General features: G+C 41.9%; 1 protein-coding gene across 2 annotated transcripts in view; it reads left to right on the plus strand.

Moving 5' to 3' along the window:
• The window catches only part of ADAMTS18 (ADAM metallopeptidase with thrombospondin type 1 motif 18), a 125,464-nt gene that overhangs the window by 68,879 nt on the left and 30,649 nt on the right, over positions 1 to 25,936 (plus strand). For both annotated transcript variants that reach the window (XM_054710688.1, XM_028142836.2), the window contains 6 exons: positions 2,281 to 2,418; positions 5,359 to 5,512; positions 10,923 to 11,018; positions 15,240 to 15,388; positions 21,553 to 21,725; positions 25,111 to 25,241. In XM_054710688.1, the coding sequence (XP_054566663.1) occupies positions 2,281 to 2,418; positions 5,359 to 5,512; positions 10,923 to 11,018; positions 15,240 to 15,388; positions 21,553 to 21,725; positions 25,111 to 25,241 (841 nt within the window). The remainder of the gene's footprint in view (positions 1 to 2,280; positions 2,419 to 5,358; positions 5,513 to 10,922; positions 11,019 to 15,239; positions 15,389 to 21,552; positions 21,726 to 25,110; positions 25,242 to 25,936) is intronic.

The raw sequence follows: 25,936 nt of genomic DNA on the forward strand, positions 1-25,936 counted from the left end.
AATAAAATATACATACTCATGTTCTAAATAACATAGCCTTATAAGGGTAAATTTTGAAACAGACATTTCATGAGATTTTGATATGCCTTTTGACATGTGCTAAGGAAAATGCTGTTAAATCAAAATAAATTATTCTCTAAAATGCTGTTAAATCAAAATAAATTAGAAAATTTAACATTTTAAAGTTCAAAATTCAATTCAAACTTGATTTTATTATGTTCATAAAACTCCAGTGAAATGCTAATTTAATTACCATTTCCTCTTTAAATAAAGACTTTCATCTCTCCTCACCCATTCCCATCTGTCTGATTTTTACCCTTTCCTCTGGTTTTGATATATAAATTTCCTTCTGTTTTTGACTTTCACAAATATGTTTAGAAGGAGTGTCTCCCAGACTAACTCCCTTACTCTCCTGGTTCAGTATAAAGAAGAGTTGAATTGAGCAAAGCTGAGGAGAAAATGCTTTCTCTTGAGTATTTGTTGAAGTAAATAATACCTATTTGTTAAAAAAAAACAAAACACCTATTTGTGAATCTGCTACCTCTAAATAGTGGGGGCATTCCCTGATCCTGTCATGGTGTATAGCCGTCTGGGGTTACCTGCCTGATCAATTGAGAGGAATGTTAGAAAAGTGGCTAGTTGTAGACATGAGACACAATAGAATCCCATTTATGGTTGTAACATACCAGTAATTATCTATTTACATTACATTGTAGTATGTTATCTGATAGAGGCTACCTTCAAAAGATAACTATATAAATAAGATTATATCAGAAGAACATATTTATTTCCACAGGAATCCTATCTGCTTCATAAAAATATGTTTTTTTCAGAGGCAAATTATTCTCCTTTATTATTATCTTTTTTTGCTTTATTTTTAAAAAAAATATTGTTATTGATTTCAGAGAGGAAGGAAGAGGGAGAGAGAAATAGAAACATCAATGATGAGAGAGAATCATCGATCCACTGCCCACTGCTCGCCCCTTACTGGGGATCGAGCCCACAACCCAGGCATGTGCCCTTGACCGGAATCAAACCTGGGACTCTTCAGTTCACAGGCCAGTGCTCTACCCACTGAGCAAAACCAGCTAGGGCCAAATTATGCCCCTTTAAGTAATTAGGTTAAGAATAATCTAAGTTAATGATAAAGTTGATATCTATTATCTGCCCCTCTAGAAGAAACACAAAAAGCTTTCTAGTGAACTGAGTTTTTTAGAGATGATTAAAGACAGTTATTCTCCGATCCTCGACCACTTTAATATGGCCTGAAGTAAGCACTTTGTGGTGTGTGTATTACACGTGGATATGTACATCACTGTCATGTTCATTCTCCCAGTCAGGAGATTTAAGAACCATGTAGGTGTAATCTGCATTATTTATAGGGAGTAAACCACCTAAAATTATTTTTACTCTGTAATTGCTAGAACCTTCTGTGTAAAATGGGACAAAGCAATGTTTTCTCATAAAATGCATTCAAAAGAAGTCTTTTATATGCCTTCAATAGATGGGTTCAACCACTAATTTGTAAAGAGGTTTATGATTTAATTATGACCAGAGTTTGCGATTTCAGCTAATAAATGGGTCACCATTACAAGTTTGTGTCACACTAGCTGTATGCATGAACAGCCCACAGCTTTCCATCAGCTTCTCTCTGTACCTACCTCCTACTCACACTAAACTTCCTTACCATAGTTCCACGAATGGTGGCAAGAAACTTTGCTATTTGAATAAAAAGGAATTTGACTCTCTCATCACTTCAGTTTAGCTTAAGAAATCTTGACCAAAAAATTTTCCCCCTTAAAATAACCATTCTTTTATTCTTTTGTGGCCAAGGCATACTATAACAAAGCTGTCAGCATTCTTTAAAAATTTCTTCATGAATTTCACAACACTTTATGAAGTAATTCATTTTTTTGTCCTTCCATTTTCTTATAATCTTTTCTTTTTAAATATATTTTTATTGATTTCAGAGAGGAAGGAAGAGGGAGAGAGAGAGAGAAACGTCAGTGATGAGAGAGAATCTGATCGGCTACCTCCTGCACTCCCCACACTGGGGACTGAGCCCACAACACGGGCATGTGCTTTGACCAGGAATCGAACCACGACCTCCTAGTTTATAGGTCGGTGCTCAACCACTGAGCAACACGGGCTGGGCTTTGCTTACAACCTTGCTCACTCTGTCTCTCCCTTGGGCTCCTGGATTCTTAGGGCACCATTTTCCCCCTCTGATTGTAATCAGGGAAGCGGGTTGTTCACAGAAGGCTTTGTTGTTTGCTTCAGCTTCGGCATGGTTCACGATGGAGAAGGCAACCCCTGCAGGAAGGCTGAAGGCAATATCATGTCTCCCACCCTGACTGGAAACAATGGGGTATTTTCATGGTCTTCATGCAGCCGGCAATATCTCAAGAAATTCCTTAGGTAAGACAGGCCAAAGCAGGGCTGCTCCCTGGTTTGGAGCGGTGCCAACGGACAGTGTTCAAGAAGTGTGAAAACAAGTGGGCAGTGGGAATATCTTCTGACCCCCTAATGAACAGAAAGGCTGACACATTCCGATGATGATGCTGGTGGAAGTGGTGATGATGATGATACTGTCATTGTTGAAAAAAACAGATTAAAGGCCTAATACTGTGCTATATGCTCTCCACATGATGCCTCATTCAAACCTCACAGCAATCCTATTATTTCCTCATTCTAGAGCTGAGGAAATGGAATCTTAGAGAGGATAATTGTGTTGCCTAAGGTTTTGCATCTGGTAAGTTGCAGACATAAGACTCACACTTATGTCTGATAGGACTCCAAGCTCTGTGCTTATAACTATTTCTCCTTATGACCTCCAGAGATTGCTAGATATATGGGCTTTTCACTGTGACTAATTATTTTAATCTGATTAATTGATTTGCTTTAAGAGTATTAAAAAAACACTAAAATGGTGAGCATGATTTTAATGAATGGAGATTGCCTTGATTGGCTATTTTGTTTCGAATGGTTGAGAGCTAGTTCTATGTCCAGAAGATATCCAAAGAGGATGATAGCTATGTAAAATTTATTTTATAACTAAGAACTCTTGCATTACATTAATAAAGTGTGAATTACAACGGTAGCACTACTTGATTCATATTAAATGATGAACCCAAAGTTGAAACTCTCTGAAGTTTCCTTTAATTTTATTTAGCAATAATATGTATTTGACTATTTGACCATTGTAATAGCATTGTATAGTAATATGTGTGTGTGTGTGTGTGTGTGTGTGTGTATAATTTTATATGCATGTACCTATATCTTATTAATCTATGTTGACTCTTAAGAACTCTCAGGTTCTAATCCTATCTCCCTTTGACCAGATGTTAGGGAAACAAAGCATTTCTTTGGGAACTGATATTGATGCAGTAGTCTCCCCTTCTCTGTGGTTTTAGATACCTATGGTCAGTCATAGTCCAAAAATAATAAATGGAAAATTCCAGAAATAAAACAAGTTAGAAGTTTTAAATTGCTCCTCATTCTGAGTAATGTGATGGAATCCACTCCCTCCCGCTCGGGATGTGAATCATCCTTTTGTTCAGCATTACACACCGTATACGCTACCAACCCCTTTGTCATTTGGTAGCTGTCTTAGTCATCATCAGCTATCAGAGAATGTTGTTATAGTTCTATTTTTATTACTAGTTATTGTTCATCTCTATGGTGCCTCCTGTATAAACTTTATCATATGTACATATGTATGGGAAAAAGCATAGTATACATGTGTAGGGTTCAGTACTATCCATGGTTTAGGCATCCACTGGGGGTCTTGGAACACATCTCGAAGTAATGGGGGGCGGGGACTACTGCACTTTTATTTTTTAACCTGTGCCACTGCATATTATTTACAAATGTTTATAGGCTTAGCAATATATACAGCACAGGCAACGCTGATTAAATGTTGATGTCTAACAAATGATGTCCCAAAAAATAGTGAAAAATTGACAAACCTTTTGCTCACAATAAGCTCTATCACATAGAAGATTTTCTTTTTAGTCTTAAATCTATGATTTGGTGCCTGAAATTATCTTTTCTACCTCATGTGAGAATAGATATTATACATCAAGGTCAACTTAATACACGGGGGGCGGGGGGAGGAGATTAAGTTTATAGTTGTTTGTATGAAAAGTAATACAATAATTAATAATAATACAAGAATAAACTCTGTTTTGGGTATTCACAACTATAAACCTACTTTTGCCTCACTCTGTAGATAGAATTTCCATTATCTGTGTGAAACAGTTAAATGCTTTTGGATTATAATAACGGCAGCAGTTGCTAACTTTGAACACTTACTATGCTATGTTAAGCACTTTTTCTTTTTTCTTATTTGATCTGTGTAACAATATTTATGGTAGTGCTTGTCATAAAGGAAATGTATAAGAGTTGCATGGCTGACCAGGACCCCCATCTGTCTGACTCCAAGGTCACACTTAGCCACCACGCTTTTACCTCTCATTGATATCATAGTTTCATTAAGTCAGTGGAGATAAGGTGATTTCTAAAAATAACCATGCCATCAAGACAGCTCATCCCAGTTAAACATGCCTCAGGGACATTGCTCTACCTTATGCCCATGTGTCCTTTCTCCTGATTTCTTTCAAAAACTTGATTCATTTTTTACTTGTAAATGTCATTTGAGGTAAAATACATCTTTGATTACTTCCCCAGTCTCTATAAAAATTATATCATCACTTTCAACTCCAGGAAGATGGGCACTCTCTGTATGTCTAGTTTACTCTGCTCCCTTAGTGCTTAGCCTATGCTGTCCACAGAGTAGGCACACAATGAAAATCCACTGAAGCCCTAACTGGTTCGGCTCAGTGGACGGAGCGTCGACCTGCGGACTCAAGGGCCCCAGGTTCGATCCCGGTCAAGGGCATGTACCTTGGTTGCAGGCACATCCCCAGTAGTGGGTGTGCAGGAGGCAGCTGATCGATGTTTCTCTCTCATCGATGTTTCTAACTCTCTCCCTCTCCCTTCCTCTCTGTAAAAAATGAATAAAATATATTTTTAAAAATCCATTGAATATTGTTGAGCAAGACTGTTGGGGAAAGTTTCTAATATGTTGACCTTGCCCATCTCTTAGAAGACCAGGCCAGGTCACGTGGATGGCCATAACTTCAGTACCACATGAAACCCTTTATGACTGTATAAATTTCATCTTAAACAGGACAAAACTCACTATTTGGAATAAATATGCATTTTAACTTTAGGCACATACCTATTTCTTCAGCCATGTTATATTTTCCTCTGCATGAGTGCATTCAGAAGTGCTTGATTTTAAGTTGCAGATCACAGGTGAACAAGGTCATTAACAAGGCTGTGTTGCCCCTGCAGCACACCTCAGGCTGGGTGTCTGGTGGATGAGCCCAAGCAAACAGGACAGTATAAATATCCGGACAAACTCCCAGGACAGATTTATGATGCCGACACACAGTGCAAGTGGCAATTTGGAGCAAAAGCCAAGTTATGCAGCCTCGGCTTTGTGAAGGTATGTTTGCTTGTGATTTGAAACTTACATTAAGATCCTGCCATGTGTCTGTGTACCTAACCGAAGTATAAACATTTAGTTTGCTAAGGCCAAGGGTTGGAGTCTGGGTTATCTCGAAGATGTCAGTTGTTTGGCATGAAAATTAAGTGGCAATTTCACCGTCAATGAATTATCCAGCCTTATCCCCCATAGACCATGCCTGGTTTTAATACCATCTGAATGCATCCTTGAAAGAACATTCCTCTGCTGTAGACGAAGATTTTTATCTCAAGTAGTTAATCTGGGTACCATAGCTCTTACCTACGGCTCATCTCTGTTTTCGGTATCATCATGTTCAATTCGCATTCCCTTTTAATATGATATGTTTGAAATAATCACCACCCAAAATACCTACATATGCCTTTTATATTATACAAAAACTCTTGATGGCAGGCAACTCTTTTTGATATGTAAACATTCAAGGTGTATCTTGAGCAGTCTTAATATGTTTGTGTCAAGCCTTTCATTCATTATTGTGAGAAAGGTAGATGGGAAAAAGCAAAGAAGAGGATGTACAAATGGAGGAACATTGTTCCAGTTGGTCAAAAATGACATCACTGACAACCTCAACGTCGCTTAAAAGTTCACTTTCAAGTTGGTTTATCCCTAGGACTGCAAGAGAAACATGGAAATCCTAGGTCTGGATGCAGGGAAATTATGGAATTTTATAGCTAATGTTCCCTCCTCTGTTCCTACTCTCCTTCTTTCTAATGCTCCTCTTTTCTTCTTCCTCTTTCTCCACCCACCATCACCACCACCATTCTTACTATCATTACCATCAATACCACCGGCACCATCATTACCAACAGCACCACCACTAAGTTCACTTCTAGGAAATAATAACCATTAAATCACAGTTTTGCTATGGGATTACGTATTTTTCTAATACAATTTCAATGTATAACTAGTATTAGAAAAGTTTTATGCATACATCATTCACAATTTTTTGGTGTGTTCTCCATGATACATGAACCTATATGATATGTATAAATTAATACCCTTGTGACTATTTCAAATTGCATGTTAAGTTGATGCATTTGGCAGAGTAAATAGTCATTCACTTTGTTGTAACTGTTTGCTAACTTTGTCTCCTGGTCACTTCATTCTTAGAGGATTCACTAGCTTATTCATTAATCAAATGTTTATAAAGTACTTAGTAGGCAGTAAATGCACAATTGTCAATGAGTTAGATTTTCTTTAGTAATATAAGGGAAGTTTCTGAAATTACTATCATTCCTTTAGGATCATACATTCAGCAAACATTTGTGGGTGCCTGTTCTGTGTCAGACAGTGTGCAGGGCTTAAACAACCATTCTTAAATCCTAGACCTTTTTTTTTTCTTTTTCTTTTTTTTTTTTCTTTTTCTGAAAACACACCATGCTTTTGAAAGATAGTATCTCAGTGTGATGGTCTTTCTGGGGAAGCAGAGCAAAGGGAAATGGAAATTCCACACTAAAGGATGGAATAAAATAAGGAAAGGCACAGAGATAGGAATGCCTGGCGGGGTAGGGAGATTTGATTAAGAGAAAGATCATTGACAGTGACTATGGGGTAAGGTAGAGAAGGTAGGGTTGGTAGGTGGGTCCTGAATGTGGAATATTTCTCCCCCCACAGCTGACATTTTGGTATTATTCCCAAACCTACTGATAACTTGGACCATGGCTGCATCTCGGAGGATCATGAGGAGGTGCCTGCCAGGAGGAGGGGTTTCAGAACAGCAGTCTCTCCTGTTCATCCTGTTGATCTCAACGGGTCAGACCAGCTCCAGCAACACAAGAACAGGATGATGTTTCTGTTCAGGGTCTTTACCGTCCTATCATTATGTTCCCTTTCTGACCCTTTCTCCTTGCTGCCTATTTTTTTCCTCTATACCTCCTAGAAAGGCAGTTTTGCATAGTGTTTAGAAGCAACAGAAAAGGAAAAAATATATATCATTTTCAAAGTGTTCTCACAACCTGCAGATGCTGTAGACTAGCATCACCTAGAACTTGGTAGAAATGCAAATGCTCAGGTCTCATCGAGGCCTAGAGAATAAGAAACTTGGGTGTAGGGCCTGGCAATCTGTATTTGAACATGGGCTCTAAGTGAGTCTGATGCATGCTCAAGGTGGGGGAGGGAGGGAGCTACTGAATTAGATGATCTTAAACTTTAAACACACACACACACACACACACACACACATCTCTCTGGCCTTTGGCATTAGATAGACTTGAGTCTAAAGCCTTTGAAATACAACTGGAGAACATGGCCAAGGAGTGACAGGACAGAATAATGTATGGCATTGAGACTCTTCTCAAAAGTCACATCCAGGCAACAGGAGACCTCGTAGTCTCTGTGGTTATTTCTCTTTCCCTTAAATTATGACTTAAGTCTAGGGAATTACAGATAAGGAAAAGTGAGTCGAATATACTGGGGAAAAAGAGGGAAGAATGAGCAAAAAAGTGCAAACTCTCATTTCTGCTTTCTTTGAAAGGGAGCTTTCTCAGAGGACTCTCACGGTCGTCAAAGCATGTAGTTGGCTGTAATTACATTTGACTTCTGTGCTTCACCACAAAAGAAATAACATGTTCGTGCAGCCCGCCTTACTTCGCTCTGGAATCCCTGTGTTTTTGTGTTTTGCTTTATTTTCCTGGTCTTCTCGGGCTGCCCCCTTCCCTGCGCCCTGTGGCTTGGCATTGGCGGTGGAATCTGGGCCTCTGCTTCTGTCTGCCCTGGGTCATTTCGGTGGCTGCCACATGGGCAATGGGAGTGTGTTATGGCTTTCCCCTGGCTCAAGAAGGAAAACAATTTACTTCTGAAAGCCTTTCTCACTGTGGCTTTCCTGGTTTCAATGGTCACATCCAATTCTTCCATTTTTTAAAATTATTTTGTTGTTTATATCTTTAAAAATACATTTTTATTGATTTCACAGAGGAAGGGAGAGGGAGAGAGAGCTAGAAACATCAATGATGAGAGAGAATCATTGATTGGCTGCCTCCTGCACACCCCACACTGGAGATCGAGACCGCAACCCGGGCATGTGCCCTGACCTGGAATCGAACCTCGACCTCCTGGTTCATAGGTTGACGCTCAACCACTGAGCCACGCCAGCCGGGCCATTCTTCCACTTGGATGTAGACTGTTCTTTTCCCACATTAACTTGTCCCCCTCGGGCCCAGCGTCACACAATACGGTGGCGCACAGAGGTGACGAACCTGAGTCACGGTGTTGGGAGGCTGCCCTGTGCTTTCTCCTAATGTCAATGGCAGTTCCGTTTCCATGGAAACACGTTGTGTCTTCTGAGCTGTTGGGAGGTTTGGGAGTGGAATGTGTGGCACATGTCGGGCTGCTGGTGGCAGCTGTGTCCAAGCAGTGTCCTGAATAGCCTTCCCGTCTCTCTGGGGAAGGGCGGGTAGGATTTTATGGTCTGCCATAGCACACTCACTGCACACATCTCTGCTTCCCCTGTGTTTTCTTTTCTCAGGCCTGTGGGAAACTATTTTATGAAATATTTCTAAGGATGTCCTTGCTCTGTGTTCTAACCGTGAAACCCATATTCACCGGAATGCTTGGGGGAGTTGGGTGCCTGGTTAATTGAATTTTCAGGGCTACGACAAGTGACCACAAGAACGATTTTGTGTCCAACCTGGGGGTTAATATTTCCCCCAGAAGGAATGTGTTCACCCTTCTACCTTAGTCAATAGAATGTAGCAAAGAAAATGAAATCACTTTGGCGTTTCGTGATCTTGACATTCCATTAGCGACGTCATTCCGAAGAGCAGCTTCAGCTGTGTGAGCTGGAAGGTGTCCGGTCCCGTTCAGTCCCCTTTCTTTATCGTCAGGCAGCAGAGGCCTGGAGAAGTGGAGAGCTTTCTAACATCCATTGATGGTAAATCCCGGTCCAGAGCAGTGATCAAGGGCCTGCAGTGATCAGGCCATTTGGGGTCCTGCCTTTGCCACTTACCAGCTGTGTGACATCATGGCTTTGAGCGTATCGGTAGCTTTCTCAGTTTCCTCATCCAAATGAGTTTTTATAAGGACCTGGTTTAGTGTCTTCCACTAAAATGTATTAAGATTAGTTTCCTATGGCTGTCACAATAAATTCCCATCATCGTAGTGAGTTAAAACAGCACACATTTATTTCCTTATAGATCTGGAGGCAGGCATCTGACGTGAGTCTCACTGGGCTAAGATCACGTGTTGGCAGGGCTGTGTTCCTTCTGGAGGCTCTAGAAGAAAGCCATGTTCTTGCCTTCTCTAACTTCTAGAGGCCTCCTACATTCCTTGGCTCGTGGCCCCTTCCTCTATCATCAGAGCCAGCAGTGTCTCCAAGTTTGCCTCCCGCTCTCGTCTCCCGGGTTCTCTTCTGTCTTCCTCTTCCCCATTGTATGGACCCTTGTGCCCTTCTAGAAAATTTAAGATAGTATCCCCATCTCAAGGTCAATGGATGAGCCACCTTAATTCTCTGTAACGTTCATGCTTCTGTGCTATATAACCTCACATACTCAGTTTCCAGGGATTAGGAAGATGTGGTCATTGTTGGGGGACTTTAGTCTGCCTACTACAGTATAGCATGGGAGTTTACTTCATAGACATACTGTGAGAATTAAATTGTCTAAATGCTTGAAAATTACTAAAAGATAAAGAAGGGCCGAAACCAGTTTGGCTCAGTGGATAGAGAGTCGGCCTGCGGACTGAAGAGTCCCAGGTTCGATTCCGGTCAAGGGCATATACCTTGGTTGCGGGTGCATCCCCGGTGGGGGGTGTGCGGGAGGCAGCTGATCAATGTTTCTCTCTCATCGATGTTTCTAACTCTCTATCCCTCTCTCTTCCTCTCTGTAAAAAAATAATAAAATAAAATTTAAAAAAAGATAAAGAAGGTAATGACAGTGATCATTTACATCATGTATCCTTGAGAAGAACCTTATAGGGGCACGTGCTAACATGATCACTATTTGGCAGAGGAAGAAACTGCACTTACAAGCCTTCCAGAACACGTCACGTCCACAGGGCATGCAACCTGGAGTTTCCAGACAAGGATTGGAATCAGGCTTTGGTCCAGTCTTGGCCTCTTCTGCTTCACTGGTTGTTATATTGTTGTTTTGTTTCTGTTGTTATTAGCAACCAGACCTCTTAGCTTCAAGCCAAATGGTCTCTAAATTAACTACTGTTCGCTCCCAGTCATTGCTAAACATACCTGAATATGGGGGAAGTGTAGGGAATTCGTTGGTTAGAACATACTACTGGTTACCTTGCTACTACCGACTTCTCTTGCCTTCACTTTCTGGATAAAGTGTCATTTCAGCCACCTCTGAATATAAATGTGTACTAAAACTTCGGATGTTTTGTTTTATTGTGTCATCACCCTTACCCGTTCCTCCTTTCCTTTCAGGACATTTGCAAGTCACTTTGGTGCCATCGCGTGGGCCACAGGTGTGAGACGAAGTTTATGCCTGCAGCGGAAGGGACCGTTTGTGGCTCGAGTATGGTAAACTACATACCTGTTAGTTTTTAGTTCTAGAAACTTGATGGAGCATAGAAACCCACTCTTCGTGCTGCAACCTCAGATTGGAATGCCTCACTGTGTATATGCTCCAACTTCTCATTAAATGAACCAGCATATCTAGCAGCTATCATAAAACTCAATGCAAACATAACCCAGTTGGCTCAATTGTTTAAGAATTTTTTTTTTTTTGCCTTTATTTTTGATTTTCAGCTGGAGGTTTGGGTCAAAATATTTCTTTTTCAATAAGCTAGTAGGTTTTATTGCATATTCTTTGTCTTTTAAACTTGATTCAGCATAAAAAGGCCTCAGGGAGCAGATAGCCCTTTGAGTAGCAAAGAGAAGGTGGCCCCTCCATACAAGGCCTCTATTAAGCACTTCACAGGACCAGTGTGGAGCCTGTGATAAGCCCAATAGAGGCCCATCACATATAGTGACTCCTGTGGAAGGGTAAGCTGTGTCTCCATCTATGTTGTACCACAAAGTCCTTTTTGCTTGCCAGTGTCTTCAACCCTAAGCACCACTTTCATTGTGGGAGATTATGAGAGATTTTTGTGTTTTGAGTGAAGAACTCTCACATATTAGTTTCCATTTTTCTTCCCCTGTCCCGGTAGAATCTGGAAGGAGAGGTACACTTGAAGTTCAGTAAATGCTCCAGATTTGGAGCGTTCCTTTGAAAGGCCGGGATAAGGAAGCGACGACTGATGAAAGAGGATATGAGGTTACAGGATTTTTATCTCTGCTTTTGGCTCTCTCGAGACAGCACAAGCCTGCATATAGAAGAATTGGTCCTTGAAAGTGAATTCAATTCCACAATAATTTCCTGACTACTAGCTATCAGAGACAGAAAGCTCTGGAGATACACCGATGAGTAAAACTCAGTTTTATCTCTTCAAAAACTCAGTTTAGTGGGGAGACCTGTGCAGAACCCAACAACTCTGGCTTTCTTTATAAACACACTTTCTTTAAGCACAGAATTGCTATCGAAGCCCATGTGAATGGGAGAGGAAGCTTGCTCGTGATCGGTGTGCACTTAGAATAAACGACAATGAGTGGGTGCACCAAGGATGCTGGGATTTGAATTGAAGTTCTTCAGTTGGAGGAGAGCAAAACTTTTAGTGACAGAGTAACAAGAAAGGCAAGGATAGACACACACGAAAATAGATGTGTCAGAAAAAGCTTTCTGATATTAGTTAAGTCATTTTCCTAATGTCTTAAAAGATTGGAAAATTTTAACTGTTTTGTACTTTAAAGAAAATAGACATTTAAGAAGGCATTACATGCAATTTTTAATCAGATGCACCTGTCTTACACAATCCCAATTCTCATGAAAGCATGCACTGGAGTGTGTTAGTTGGGATGACACAAAACAATGAATTAATTGAATGATTGAAAATAGAGGTTCTGCTCAAGTTATTTGTATTGTTAAAGCATCAAAATTTAGAATTTCAACTTGAAGATTAATAGATACTTTTGTCCTTAAGAAAGCAACAGTACTAAACGTAACAGGGATGTACAAGAAAATACTGGCATAATAAATGAGGAAAATTAGTGCACAATGGCATAGGTTAAGGTTTGCTACATAAATACACCCGGGATCTAGTTCCAGGGGACAAAAATGCCCCTGGATTAGACTTCAGCTAATATAACATGAGACACATCAAGCCAGGAGTTAGAAAACAGATGTCCTAACACTTTCCCTACCCACTATTTCGAAAGACCACACCATGGATATACACACTGGAGGAAAGCTCTCAATTGTAAGGCCACCCTCTGTAGAAAGCATTCTGGTAAGTTTCATTCAGTATAATTCTTCCTCATTCATATCGATGGCTCTCTGATCTCCCTCCACTGGGGTTTGGCTATTTATTAGACTGTAAACTCCATGAGGCCAGGGCCATCGCTTACTCATGCTTTATCTCAAGGGTCTTGCAGAGTAGCAGCTACTCCATGTTTTGTTTATTCCTCCGTAGCTGGAACCCAACTGAATCCTTCCCCATCTTTCTCCAGTCCCTCCCTCGTCCTTCCGTGACAGCTTTACCATGAATGTTCAGTAAATGGGTGAGGATATGAAAGCCACATTCTTTTATCTAGATCTGTGTGCAAGGAAAGAAAGGTTTGTGCTTGTTGTCGATCGTTAAAGACATTTGCCCAAGCCATGGACATTGAATTTGAAATTAGAAGCAGTGCTAGAAATACATCTGTTTGGAGAGATACAGTTATGTGTGTGTGTCTGTTTTACAGTCACATGGTATCTGTAGAATTTCATATATACATGTGAATTGTGCATGTATGGGGTATATATTCTTGTGTGTTCCTGACTCCTATACTAATTGAAGAAGCCGGAGGAGACTGCCAATACTACGATACTGGAATAAAAGAAAGTTGAAATAATTGAAGGGTTGGAACAGAACTAAAAACCACATTTCTAAAATAGAAATTAGGTCAGCGTTCAGATACCTTGGTGGGCAATTTGCCTCTGAGGTGAGAAGTCTATGTGTCCTGTTCAGGAGTTTTGGCTGCTAAGTTGAAATCCAGCCTCAGCTAGTTGTGTGATTGGACAGATGTGTGATTCTGGGCAAGTTAGTTAGTATCTCTCAGCCAGAAATTAGTTATTAACCCCTAAGTACTTTGCAAGGATTGCATTAGATACTGCATGTAAAGTCTCCCTCCTCCCCCTGCCTGTACCATTTGGGGAACATAGAAGCCCCTTAATAAATGGTAGCTGCTGCTGTTGTTGGCTGTCGGTTATTATGTCTCAGCCTCTGAGCTCTGTCCAGGAGGGCTCGGGGACTCTTAGCAGGGAAGATTCAGATTGGTGCTTATGGTTGATAAAATCCTCAAATGACCGATTGCTTCCTCCCCGACCCCAAAGTCCTCAACAGTGTTTTAGGCTTTCGTGCAAACTCTGGAATGGCTATTAATCCAAGGGAAAGAAAAATTATAAACAGAAAATTAATCCGTTCAAGGGGGCAAGAATTTGAAGACAGGAAGCAATATCTTGACCTAGACAAAGTGCACTAGCGAGACAATAAACAGCCACCAACCAAATGGATCATGGAGGCAGCGTGAGGATTTGAACGTCAAACCTCCCCGTAATTCTGTAACTGAACCCCCGCTGCCCAGCAGAACCTGGAGCCGCCATTTGGATCTGATTGCACGGGCTTTCAGAAAAGTGTGCGCTTATGCTAAGTCATGCAGAACTTGCTCCTAGTAAAAGCACCACAGGAAAGAAACCACCCCCAGAGGCTAACGCAACCCCCGAGGACAGAGAGGACGCACAACGCCTGGATTGTGTTACAGAGGAAAGCTGAAACCAAAGGTTGGGGGCAGGAAACTGTTCTCGCCCCAGCGAGCAGATCACTGACAAACGTAAGACCCAGAGCTAAGTCATAGAAGACCCTCAGAGTTCCAAGTCATCCAAGGGTCTTAAGTCGGGACCTTTTATACACACACAAAGGTGTTATCTGAAAGCACAATGAACGCTATTCAGTTTTATAAGACAAGCGCAGTGTTTTAAGACCGCTATCGGTGGAATAAACAGAAATGTTTGCATAGCTGTATCTGCTTTTATGATGAGATAGCCATCCAGAATGGTGAATTCTGTTAATGTCTTCAAAACTGGCTCTCCGTGAGCGCATGCACCAAGCCGTTCTCTGCCCGGTAACGGCCCTAAAAGTCTAGGGAGACTCCTGTCATTTTTCTGCTCTGACTCCCTTGGCTTTTGGGGGGTACAGGGGGTGATCTGGTCTGAGCATTTCACCTCCATAGCTCACAAAGCTCGTGGGTGACAGATGGCCCTTCTCTCTAGAAGTCAGCTTTTCAATTTGTTTTTTATGTATTTTTATTGATTTCAGAGAGGAAGGGAGAGGGAGAGAGAGAGAGAAACATCAATGATGAGAATCGTTGATCGGCTGCCTCCTGCACACCCTCCCTCCTCCCCACTAGGGATCGAGCCCGCCATCCGGGCACGTGCCCCAACGGGGAATGGAACCTTGACCTCTTGGTTCACAGGTTGACACTCAACCACTGAGCCACACCGGCTGGGCAGTGTTCGCTTTTCCAAATGCACGTGGGAAATGCGCACTCAGCCGCTCTCCCCACAGCGCAGCCTGGGAAGGAATGCCATCTGCCCACAGGAATGTGCATCTCCTCGCCTTCCCCAGGTGGCTCTGACCGGAGGCATGTCCCATGTTCTTTCCACAGTGGTGTCGCCAAGGCCAGTGTGTGAAGCTCGGGGAGCACGGCCCCCGGCCCATCCACGGCCAGTGGTCCTCCTGGTCCAAGTGGTCAGACTGCTCCCGGACGTGCGGCGGAGGAGTCAGGTACCAGGAGAGACACTGCAACAACCCCAAGTAAGGCTCCGCAGCGGGGAGGGGGTGTGAGGCCTTACCCTTCAGCCGTAACACACTGGTTCTGCTTGTTCTGCGGGCAGTTTTCTTCGCCCCGGCTCATAGCAGTCATCGAGTCATCGAGGGTCTTACGGCTGCATGGAAAGGTTGTGTGCAGGAGGGAGGGCGGGGGAGGGAAGGCAAGGCAAGGCAAGGCAAGGCATGGTGGGCGGAAACCCAAAATCAGCAAGGAGTGATTCCACGCGTGAATAGGCTGATCAGGGGCTCCAGCAATGGTAGTAACAATCCGAGCTACTTACTTTCTGAGGCTAAATGAGGGTCACACAGTCACACACCCAAACGCCTGTGCGATTGGGGACCAGAGAGGCTTGGCGGAGGGTTGTGTGTGTGTGGGGGGGGGGGGGGGGGGAGCGCGTGTCTCTCAAAGTGATGAATTGGAGAAAGTATGCTGATTTTTGCCTCGCAGGAATGTACATCAACACGTGTTGACAGATCTGTCTGACTTTTCAAGAGAAACCAGAAATCTAAAAAAATGTGTGTGAAATTTCCCAATTTCTAAAATATCGACGACAAATTCAATTTTCTTAAAAAACAAACAAACAAAAAACAAAAAACCCCACACACATGATGAGGACTAATCAAAATGTCCGTGGATTAAAATTGGCTCGTGATCATCTGTGGGCACCCTCTGGTCTGGTACTGGGATGTTGTACGGACCAACGCCTCTATTTTCCAACATCCCGTCACATCCCCCTTACTCCGCAGCATCTGGTACTGGGATTCTGAACTAGTTTGTGCTGTGTGGAAAAGGGGGTTTAATGCTACCTTTACTCTAATTCCCACAGGAAACATGTATGTTTCCTGATTGACATGGTTCTGTAGAAAGAGCCCAGGTTCAGGAGACAGAATGATATGACCCCAAATGCCTGGCCTTCCATTTATTCGCGGCGTGGCTTTGGGAAGGTCACATGAGCTGTGAGCTTGGGCCTAGGTGTATAGAATGGAGATGATAATACCTCTAAAGGTTTGGGGAAGGTTAAAAATTGCACCTGTAGAATCTCTGACACACCAAGGAGCATCTAATGCAGTGGTTCTCAACCTTCCTAATGCCGCGACCCTTTCATACAGTTCCTCATGTTGTGGTGACCCCCAACCATAAAATTATTTTCGTTGCTACTTCATAACTGTAATTTTGGTACTGTTATGAATCGTAATGTAAATATCTGTGTTTTCCGATGGTCATAGGCTCTACAGCAGCGGTTCTCAACCTGTGGGTCACGACCATCGGAAAACACAGATATTTACAGTACGATTCATTAACAGTAGCAAAATTATAGTTATGGAGTAGCAACGAAAATAATTTTATGGTTGGGGGGTCACCACAGCATGAGGAACTGTAGTAAAGGGTCGCGACATTAGGAAGGTTGAGAACCTCTAAAATGGGCATTCGGCAAAGGTTCCGGGGTGTCCATGTGGTTTTCCTCATTCCATTGAAAAGCTCCCTAGGAACACAGGGCGACCGAGGGCCGGCCCTCAGAAGCAGTGGGGAGAGGCCTGACTAATGAAACCGGCCTTGGGAGGATGCTGCGGAGTAAGGGGGATATGACAGGATGTTGGAAAATAGAGGCGTTGATCCGTACAACATAACCTGAGTGGTGGCGTAGCGTGGGGGATGGGAGCACAGACTCAGTCCCCATCGCCTGGGTTTGCCTTGTGGCCCACCGCCTCCGAGGGCTGTGGCCATAGACCACGGCCTCTCCCACTTTAGGTCCCTCACTTGTAAAGTGGGGTCAAGATGGTGCCTTCATCACCGGAGTTCATATTTGCAAAGTGCTCTTTAAAAGTGCCTGGCAGGTTGTAAATATTGCAGGAATGCCTGGTAGGTTGAGAACTAAAATAGATAATGGAACGAAAGCCCAAGCAAATTTTTAAAGAGACAGGTGATACTTTATGCAAGTGAGCAGGCTGAGCTGGACCAAAAGGTCATTTTGTTCCAAAATACCAGGGAGGGTTGGGCGATACATGAACCATGGCTTGCTAGGCACGCGTTGGGCTATCTCAGGCTCACGTAGGATTTCTCAACGTCGACACTATTGACAGTTTATTTTAACTTTTTCAACTTATTGATTTTTAGAGCGAGAAGGGGAAGGAGAAAGAGAGAGAGAGAGAGACAGAGAGAGATCAAGTTGTTGTTCTATGTATTTAGACATTCATGGGTTGATTCTTGTATGTGCCCTGACCAGGGATCAAACCCACCACCTTGGCGCATCAAGACAGCACTCTCACCAACTGAGCTCCTCGGCCAGGGCACTGTTGACATTGTAAGCTGGGTAATTATTTGGCTGAGGGAGTTGGCCCTGTACACGGCAGGATGTTTAGCAGCATCCCTAGCCTTTCCCCTCCCCCCACCCCTCCCTCCAGCCTCCCAGTTATGACAACCACAAATGTCTCCAGACCTTGCCAAATGTCCTGTAGGGGCAGAGTCATCCCCAGCTGAGACCGACTGCCCTAATCAGACCCAGTAACTGTGTGTAATGGTAGGGAGGTTTGTGATACATGTACCATTTATATCAGGTTATTAAAACCACTCTTGTCTATTTTGAACACAGCCTGTGTCCTGGATAGGATTGTTAAAATTCATCATATTTTCATTTTTGCAACATATTTCATGGATCTGGTTTTCATACTTCACTACATTTTACAATCTCAATTTTTTTTTTCCCCCAAAGAAAGAAATAGATTGCCTAATTTAATAGCCCTGCTGGTAAAGTGCAAGAATGACGCCCCTGAGATTTAAAGGAAACCTCTCCCATATCTGCGGGATTGAGAGCTCTCATTATAATAGGGCATTGTTCGTGGAAATACCCTATCATAATTTTAGAGATGCCTAATAGAAGAATTAATCACTAAAGTAGTTCCACTTGGTGCAGTTTTAAGTTTTAAACAAGTCTAATCAGGGTACTGTTTGCTTTCATTAAGTTCGAAGTCACGAATGAAAGAAGCTAGTGGTCGGCTATCCCAAGACCATGGAGTCAGATGGTCTCTGTTCCTATTTCCCTGGGTTGTAGCACAGCTGCTTTTTCCTCCCCACTGCAGCTTCCTTTCTTCCTTCAGTTCGAACATTCGGTCCGTTCCCATCACTCAGCCTGACCATTTTTATTTTTTCATGTGGAGGCAATGCGAGCTTTTTATTTCACACCATGATGGTTTTCCCAGAACACATTTTTGTTTCATAAAAAGTGAGTTATTCCTGGCCAATTCAGGGATGCATTTCAGCTTCCCAAGAGTTGACAGGTTATCTGGTCCCGGAATGGCCCTTTTTAATTCCTCTGGTCCCATGTGGCCCTTTTTAATTCCTCCGTGAGTTGCAACCTGTTGTCTAATCCAGTTATTTTATAAGTAGGGTGGCAGAGGGTCCCATTCACAGCACCAATTCTTGCCCACGTCACCAAGCTGGTCACGTTAGAGTGGGTCCAAGAGCCCACAGTTTTAATCCTTTGACACTTTTCCTGGGACCCTGGCTATTAAATTATTACACTTATGGGAGCCTAGTAAAACTCCTAAAAACTGTTTAAGAAAACGGTGAAAAGTAAACCCAGTAAGGCTTTCTAGAACTTTTCCCTAAAATGTGAGTCTACTTGAGAAAGAATAATACACCACTAGGTTCATAGCTTCAGAATAATAATTGAATCCAACCTCTGGCTCTTTTCCCGACTGGTAATTTCCAGGCCCAGCTGATGATCGGAATCACCAAGTGTGCTTTAAAAAACGGAGTTTGGCTCTTCCCCACCATATGTTCTTAGGGAAAATGTCTGGGAGGGCCCAGGAGTATGTCTGTGTATTTAGCAGGGCTCCCTCCATGGTTCTAATATCAGCCAGCCAACACGATAACCATTCACAGGGAGGACCTGATAAATGATGCAGAAGCAAATTATGGGTAAACTTGATAACAGTCTAATATAAACACAAAATCATGTGCCTAGACATTTGTTTTCTCACTTTCTACATTTTTTTTTTAAATCTTAAGTCATTATACCGAGGGATGCCACTGTTGAATTTTCTGTTAACTTATCCTAACACTCATGTTCATAGCTGCAGAAAAAAATGTACCTGTATTGGAAGATTTGATGGAAAAGTCCAAATGCTTGCCAGTCATGAAAAGTAGGAAGCATTTTCAAATAGTTATGATTTGTGCAAACTGGGCCCTAGACTGTGTCCTAAATTCTGTCCAAATGTTGTCTCAGTTCATTGTCACAATTTCCCCCACTTTACAGATTAGAATAAAATTGCCTAAAGATAAGCGGGGAGGAGGCAGAGAATATTTCAGTGCAGATCTGCAGCTCAGAAAAGGCCAGCTCCCCAGCCACTGTGCATTACTCTCTTCCTCCCCCATGCCCAGGCCCTACTGCCTAACGCAGGGAAGCGCAGGCAGAGGGCAGTGGACAGAGACTCCGGGAGAGCCGGGAGATAAGAGGTTTAGCTTCGCTTTCTTGTAGCCGTGTGACCTTTAGGCAAGTTTAAATGAGGAGATGGCTATATGAGCTTTGAGGTCTTTTCTCTGTTATCGTTTCAGCGCTGAAAAAGTAGCACATGTGGTCCTCCTTCACTTGATTGCGTTTAAATCGTCTAAATGAAGGTTATTTGTAAAATCTCAGACAGAGAGTCTTACACTGGGAAAGCCTGGCATACGCTCTCTAAAGATGACCAGCAATAGGAAGACGGTCAGATGTGGCACTTTAAAGTTTTGCTCAATGCTTTTTAGGTAATGATTTAAGAAGTCCTCGGGGATTTGATCTAGCCCAGTGACTGCTGGATGTTTAAGTAGTTACTCCAGAATGTTTTGAAATAGCAGAAAAATCTCATTCTGGCAGCGTGACACTTCCCGTTTCTGCTGAATCCATTTTAGCATGCAGTTATAGGAGGACTTGATAAAATATGCTGAAGCAAATCCAGGGTGTTTTATAGCATTCTTGTGCTTCCTAAAGAGACAAGGAATTTTAATCACATCAGTTTATTAACCTGGAGCCTTCTTTCATGTTACATGTTTGCATTGAGCTTTGGTGTGAGACGATCCATCCTTGGGTTTTAGCCTTTGGAGAAAACCGCCAAAAAAAATAGTGGGACTGAAAAGAAGCAATTGCTCTGTGCCCCGACTAAGCTGGACAAGATGCTAGTGGTGATTTTCAGTGTGGTTTGTGCTCTCTTTTTCTTTATTTTGCTTTCTGATGTTTTGCGGCCTGCCTACCAAGATCTCAAAGAGTTTGCCATTAGATCCTAATTATTTATGTTCTGATGGGATTCCCTACTCTTGAAATCCATTTCCCATCGTGCTTGGCAGGAAAAGAGGAGGCCACCTGCAAAGTTAAAAAGTGATTGTGCAGATGAAAACGAGGGAATGTTTTGCCTTGGAGCTTAGGAACAATTAGAATAAAACACACAAGAGTCAGACAGTCATCAAAATATCAGCCCAATGACTGACAAAGCTGGACTGGAAAGCATGGCAGATGGGGCTTTCTGCTCTGTCTCCCCAGGGTCCTGAATTTGTACGCAGCAGCAGGTGCCGGACGGCCTGTGGGAAGATGATGAGTGTTTAGAAATGGGAGAGAAGCTGGCGAGTTGCATTTGAAGAGCTTTGATATCAACATAGAGAGTGTGTGTGTGTGTGTGTGTGTGTGTGTGTGTGTGTGTGTAGTGCACATCTACGTTAATAAGAACATTGAGGTGCGTTTATAGATTTCCTAACATATAAGGTGATAGGATGAGTGTCAACATATGCTTTCATCAGTTTTTAAGGAAATTGCCAGAATGTAAAAATTGAATCAGAAATGGCAAATAAGTTTGATCTAACCTGCCAGTTCCAATTGATGAGCAGTGGTAGTGGCTACCTTGAGGGCTGTGTTTAAGGGGGATTTTAAGGACATGTCAGGCTCTGCCAAAAAAACAACAAAAAAAGAATGACCAAAAAAAAGGTCTTTGATTGATTAGTTATGTCTGCCATGGATACAAGAAGGGATGTGACAAGTTGTATGCTACCTACTTCCGTTCTCATAATAGACTATATATGCAGGGACAACACTCATCTGGATCGTTCCTCTGTATAGTACTCTCTGTGACGAATAGTGAGCCCTTTGACTGCCAGCATTCAAGTTCTTTACTCTTATTTTTAGGCCTCAGTATGGTGGCAAGTTCTGTCCAGGCTCTGGCCGCATTTATCAGCTGTGCAACATTAACCCTTGCCATGAGAATAGCTTGGATTTTCGAGCCCAGCAGTGTGCAGAATATAACAGCAAACCTTTCCGGGGATGGTTCTACCAGTGGAAACCCTATACAAAAGTGCAAGGTAATTTGGTCTGTATGACCCTCAAATAAATATGTCTCTACATGGACGGTAATGGGAATGAACAGCTCAGAAGAAATTGCTGCCTGTATGAACGAGTTTCAATTTTTATCTTTTGTTCCCCAGACCCATCCTGGCTCATGTGTTTTATTCAGTTCCATAGGTTTTGTTTATTTTTCCACACTTCTTTATTTCACAAGACACCCCTTGTCTCCCACATCTGTAAGCCAAAGTATTCATGTGTTTGGAATGCGCTTATATTTCCAAACTTACCTTTGACATTTCAGCAATTAAGTCTCCCAGGGATGTTAATTGAAATTGGTATGAATTATCCAGACTAAAAACTCGTGAAACCATATATGCCCCATGGAGACACCATACTCAGTAACTGACATGTTCGATGATTACAAGCATGGGAAGGCATATTTGCAGAGTATGTACACACACACACACACACGCACACACACACACACAAATAAAAAAATATCTCCAAACTAAGTTCTTAGTACTTATTATAACTTAAAGTAATGGCATTGTATTGTACTTGTAAATTAATTTGTTTTTTATTCTGGCTAAGCATCAAAACATTTATTTTAGTTCTACTATGCAAATTTAATGTGCTTTCCATTACCTGTACAGAATAAGCTGTCACTGTTCTAGTTATTTCTTTTTCGTTATTTCCATTCACTTGACTTATTAGAACTCATCCATGCTCCCTTGATGATGCTTACCGCCTGGCAGACACCCTGCCCAATGCCGAGGAAACTACATTGAGTAAAACAGAGACCCCAGCCTTGGGATCTCAAATCCCAGTGGAGGGAGACAGGAAAGTAAAGGCCTTCTTGTCCCTTCCTCTTCTCCTTTTAAATGTAGACCATCCTTTTTTTTTTTTCTTTTTTGTTGTTGTTAATCCTCACCTGAGGATATTTTCCCATTGATTTTTAGAGAAAGTGGAAGAGAGGGGGAGAGAGAGAGAAACATTGATGTGAGAGAGACACATTGATTGGTTGCCTCCAGCATATGCCTCAACCAGGGCCAGGGATCGACCCTGCCCTTGACCAGAATCAAACCCAGGACCATTCAGTCCTTGGCCCAACACTCTATCCACTGAGCCAAACCGGTGAGGGCAATGTAGACATCCTTGTCTTACAGTAGTGAGCTTTTTTCCTTCTTCTGTATTTCTAATGGACTAATTTATAAGTTGCTCAGGAACCTGTGCTGGAAAAATTGAGCTTTTTAGATTGTGTTAATTTCAGCTCCTGAATCTCAAATGCAAAAGTTAGTAGGCATTAAATAAAACTGCTATTAAAAAAAACAAAAACAAAAACAAAACTGGCCTTAGCCAGTTTGGCTCAGTGGATAGAGTGTTGGCCTGAGGACTGAATGGTCCCAGGTTCAATTCCAGTCAAGGGCACATGCCTGGGTTTCGGTCTTGATCTCCAGTAGGGGGCGTGCAGGAGACAGCCAATCAATGATTCTTTCTCATCATTGATGTTTCTCTCTCTCTTTCCCTCTCCCTTCCTCTCTGAAATCAATAAAAATATATATTTTTTAAAAAAACTAGGTGGGAGAAAAAAAGTTAATCCATCCACACATCTGCATATTTGGAACATAATAATTGAACTTCTTTCTCATTTTTGGCTTTGTCCTTTATCGAGAGATTTTTATGAAGCACAACTGTTTGCAAATTGTTTACACATTTGTTGTAAGATGTTGTCAGGGATATCACACAGTGCTGCCTACGTCAGGTCTCGTGAGAAATGTCATCTGCAGATCCTGGACTAGAACAACTCTTTCTATTTGAGAAATTAGCATAACATCTTCTTTCTGATAACAAGAGCTCTATAAGTATAATGCTTTCATTTTTTGCCTGTGATATCCAAAATCTCAGTAACTTAATGGTCAATAAAACTTACTTTTTAAGTTCAGTTTATTTGCTTCTTCTTCCTTTTCATGATATGATACTTCTCTGTATGTTTTATGAACATTATTGACATACTAGAGGCCCGGTGCATGAATTCGTGCATGCATGGGGTCTGTTCGGCCACCCTGATCTGACCCCATGGGCAATTGGCAGGCCGGCCCCTCCCCCAATTGGGCAATCAGGGGCGGGGCCAGCCAGGGGGAGGGGCCATGGGCAGTTGGCCCTCCGGCCCCCTGGTCGAACTCCAGATCAAGGGGACAATTTTCATATTAGCCTTTTATTATATAAGATGTCTTTTTACAGAAATGCCTAAATTTATTTCTCTTAGTTGATTGAATAAATATCTAAAGTAAGTCATGTCCTAAATCTCAGGTCAGCGAACTATGGCCCATGGGCCAAGTCTGAGCTGCTTTTTGATGAAAATTATAAAGTTTTATTGGTGAAGGACAAATATCATGATTTCACTTACATGTGGAATCTAAAAACAAAAATAAATGAACAAACAAAACAGAAACAGACTCACAGATACAGAGAACAGACTGATAGTTGCTAGAGGGGAGAGGGGGCGGAAGACTGAGTGAAACGGTATTAAGAAGCACAGATTTATAGTTACAAAGTAGTCATGGGAATATAAAGTACAGCACGGGGAATATAGTCAATAATATAGCGGTAACTATGTATGTTGCCAGGTGGATACTTGAATTATTGGAGGGATCACTTTGTAAATTATATAATTGTTTAACCACTGTGGTGTATACCTGAAACTAATATAAAATATTATTGAATGTCAACTGTCATTGAAAAATAAAATTTAAGCCGAAACCGGTTTGGCTCAGTGGATAGACTGTCGGCCTGCGGACTCAAGGGTCCCAGGTTCTATTCCGGTCAAGGGCGTGTACATTGGTTGTGGGCACATCCCCGGTAGGGGGTGTGCAGGAGGCAGCTGGTCAATGTTTCTCTCTCATGATGTTTCTAGCTCTCTATCCCTCTCCCTTCCTCTCTGTAAAAAATTAATAAAAATATCTTTTAAAAAATAAAAGAAAAAGAAAATTTAAAAAATAAATATAAAGATTTATTGGAACTTTAAACACTCCTTCATTTATACATTATCAATGGCAGACGATAGGGCCTAGGAGGCCTCAAATATTTACTATCCAAGCAGAGTAACTACACAATCCACGTGTGTATCGTACTATTACTAAGGATTGGAAAAAATAAAATTCTTATATATTGATGTTAAAGCAACTTTATATGGATTACTAACTGGCATTTGTATTTTTTAAAGCCACATACATAAGCACACGTGCACCAACATGCACACACACACATACACACCTGTGAGTAACATTTTCCATTTTGATCATGCTAGCCTTTTAAATAAATTTAATTCATCCTTTTGGAGGGCATGTCATTGTCCTATCATTTCCTCTTGACCGTGTCCTATCTTGATCTCTTTGCTTCTAGAGGAAGACCGGTGTAGACTGTACTGCAAGGCTGAGAACTTTGAGTTTTTTTTCGCAATGTCCAGCAAGGTGAAAGACGGAACTCCTTGCTCCTCAAACAAAAATGATGTTTGTATTGATGGGATCTGTGAAGTAAGAGAACCTTTCTGCTTTGGGATGTCTGGTCATGTTTGTGTTTCCTCATACCAAATGGCAAATGTGAGAAGTGTGGCGAGAGAGTCTGTCTGCAGAAAAGCAGGTGGCATAGGGTTAAGGGGCAACATGAACCCTATGACATAGCCTCCTGTACATAGTGACTATAAAAATTAAATAAGAATGTAAAATTTTATTGCGTATTCACTAAATACATTCACTATATGATTAGAACCTCACAAATGTGTTTGAAATAGTACTAATACTTATTTCTAATAGTTTTCTTTTATTTGGGTACCCACTTTCTCTTTTAATTTGATTGTGAGATTGTTGATCTCTTCAGGGTGTGTGTGTGTGTGTGTGTGTGTGTGTGTGTGTGTGTGTGTTCAGCATTTTTAGGTTTCAGTAGTAGAGCTGGCTCACCTGTCATTGGTAGCCATGGTAACTTTTTATTATGATTTTACAGATGACGAGTCTAAGCCTAGATAAGTTATATGACTAAGCCTAGATAAGTTATATGACTGCCTGGGCATAAACCTAGTGACGAATGGCAGGGGAAGGATTTGAACTCCGAGTCAGTCAAACTTGACCGTGTGCTTTTCATCGTAAAGCTGAACCTCCCTCCTAAGGTTCTGCAAATACAGGAAACCATGGACGGCTTGCTTATTTTTAGGCACTGTCTCCTCTGACCTTTG

Source organism: Eptesicus fuscus, chromosome 21 (assembly GCF_027574615.1).
Source record: "Eptesicus fuscus isolate TK198812 chromosome 21, DD_ASM_mEF_20220401, whole genome shotgun sequence".
Lineage (NCBI taxonomy): Eukaryota > Metazoa > Chordata > Mammalia > Chiroptera > Vespertilionidae > Eptesicus > Eptesicus fuscus.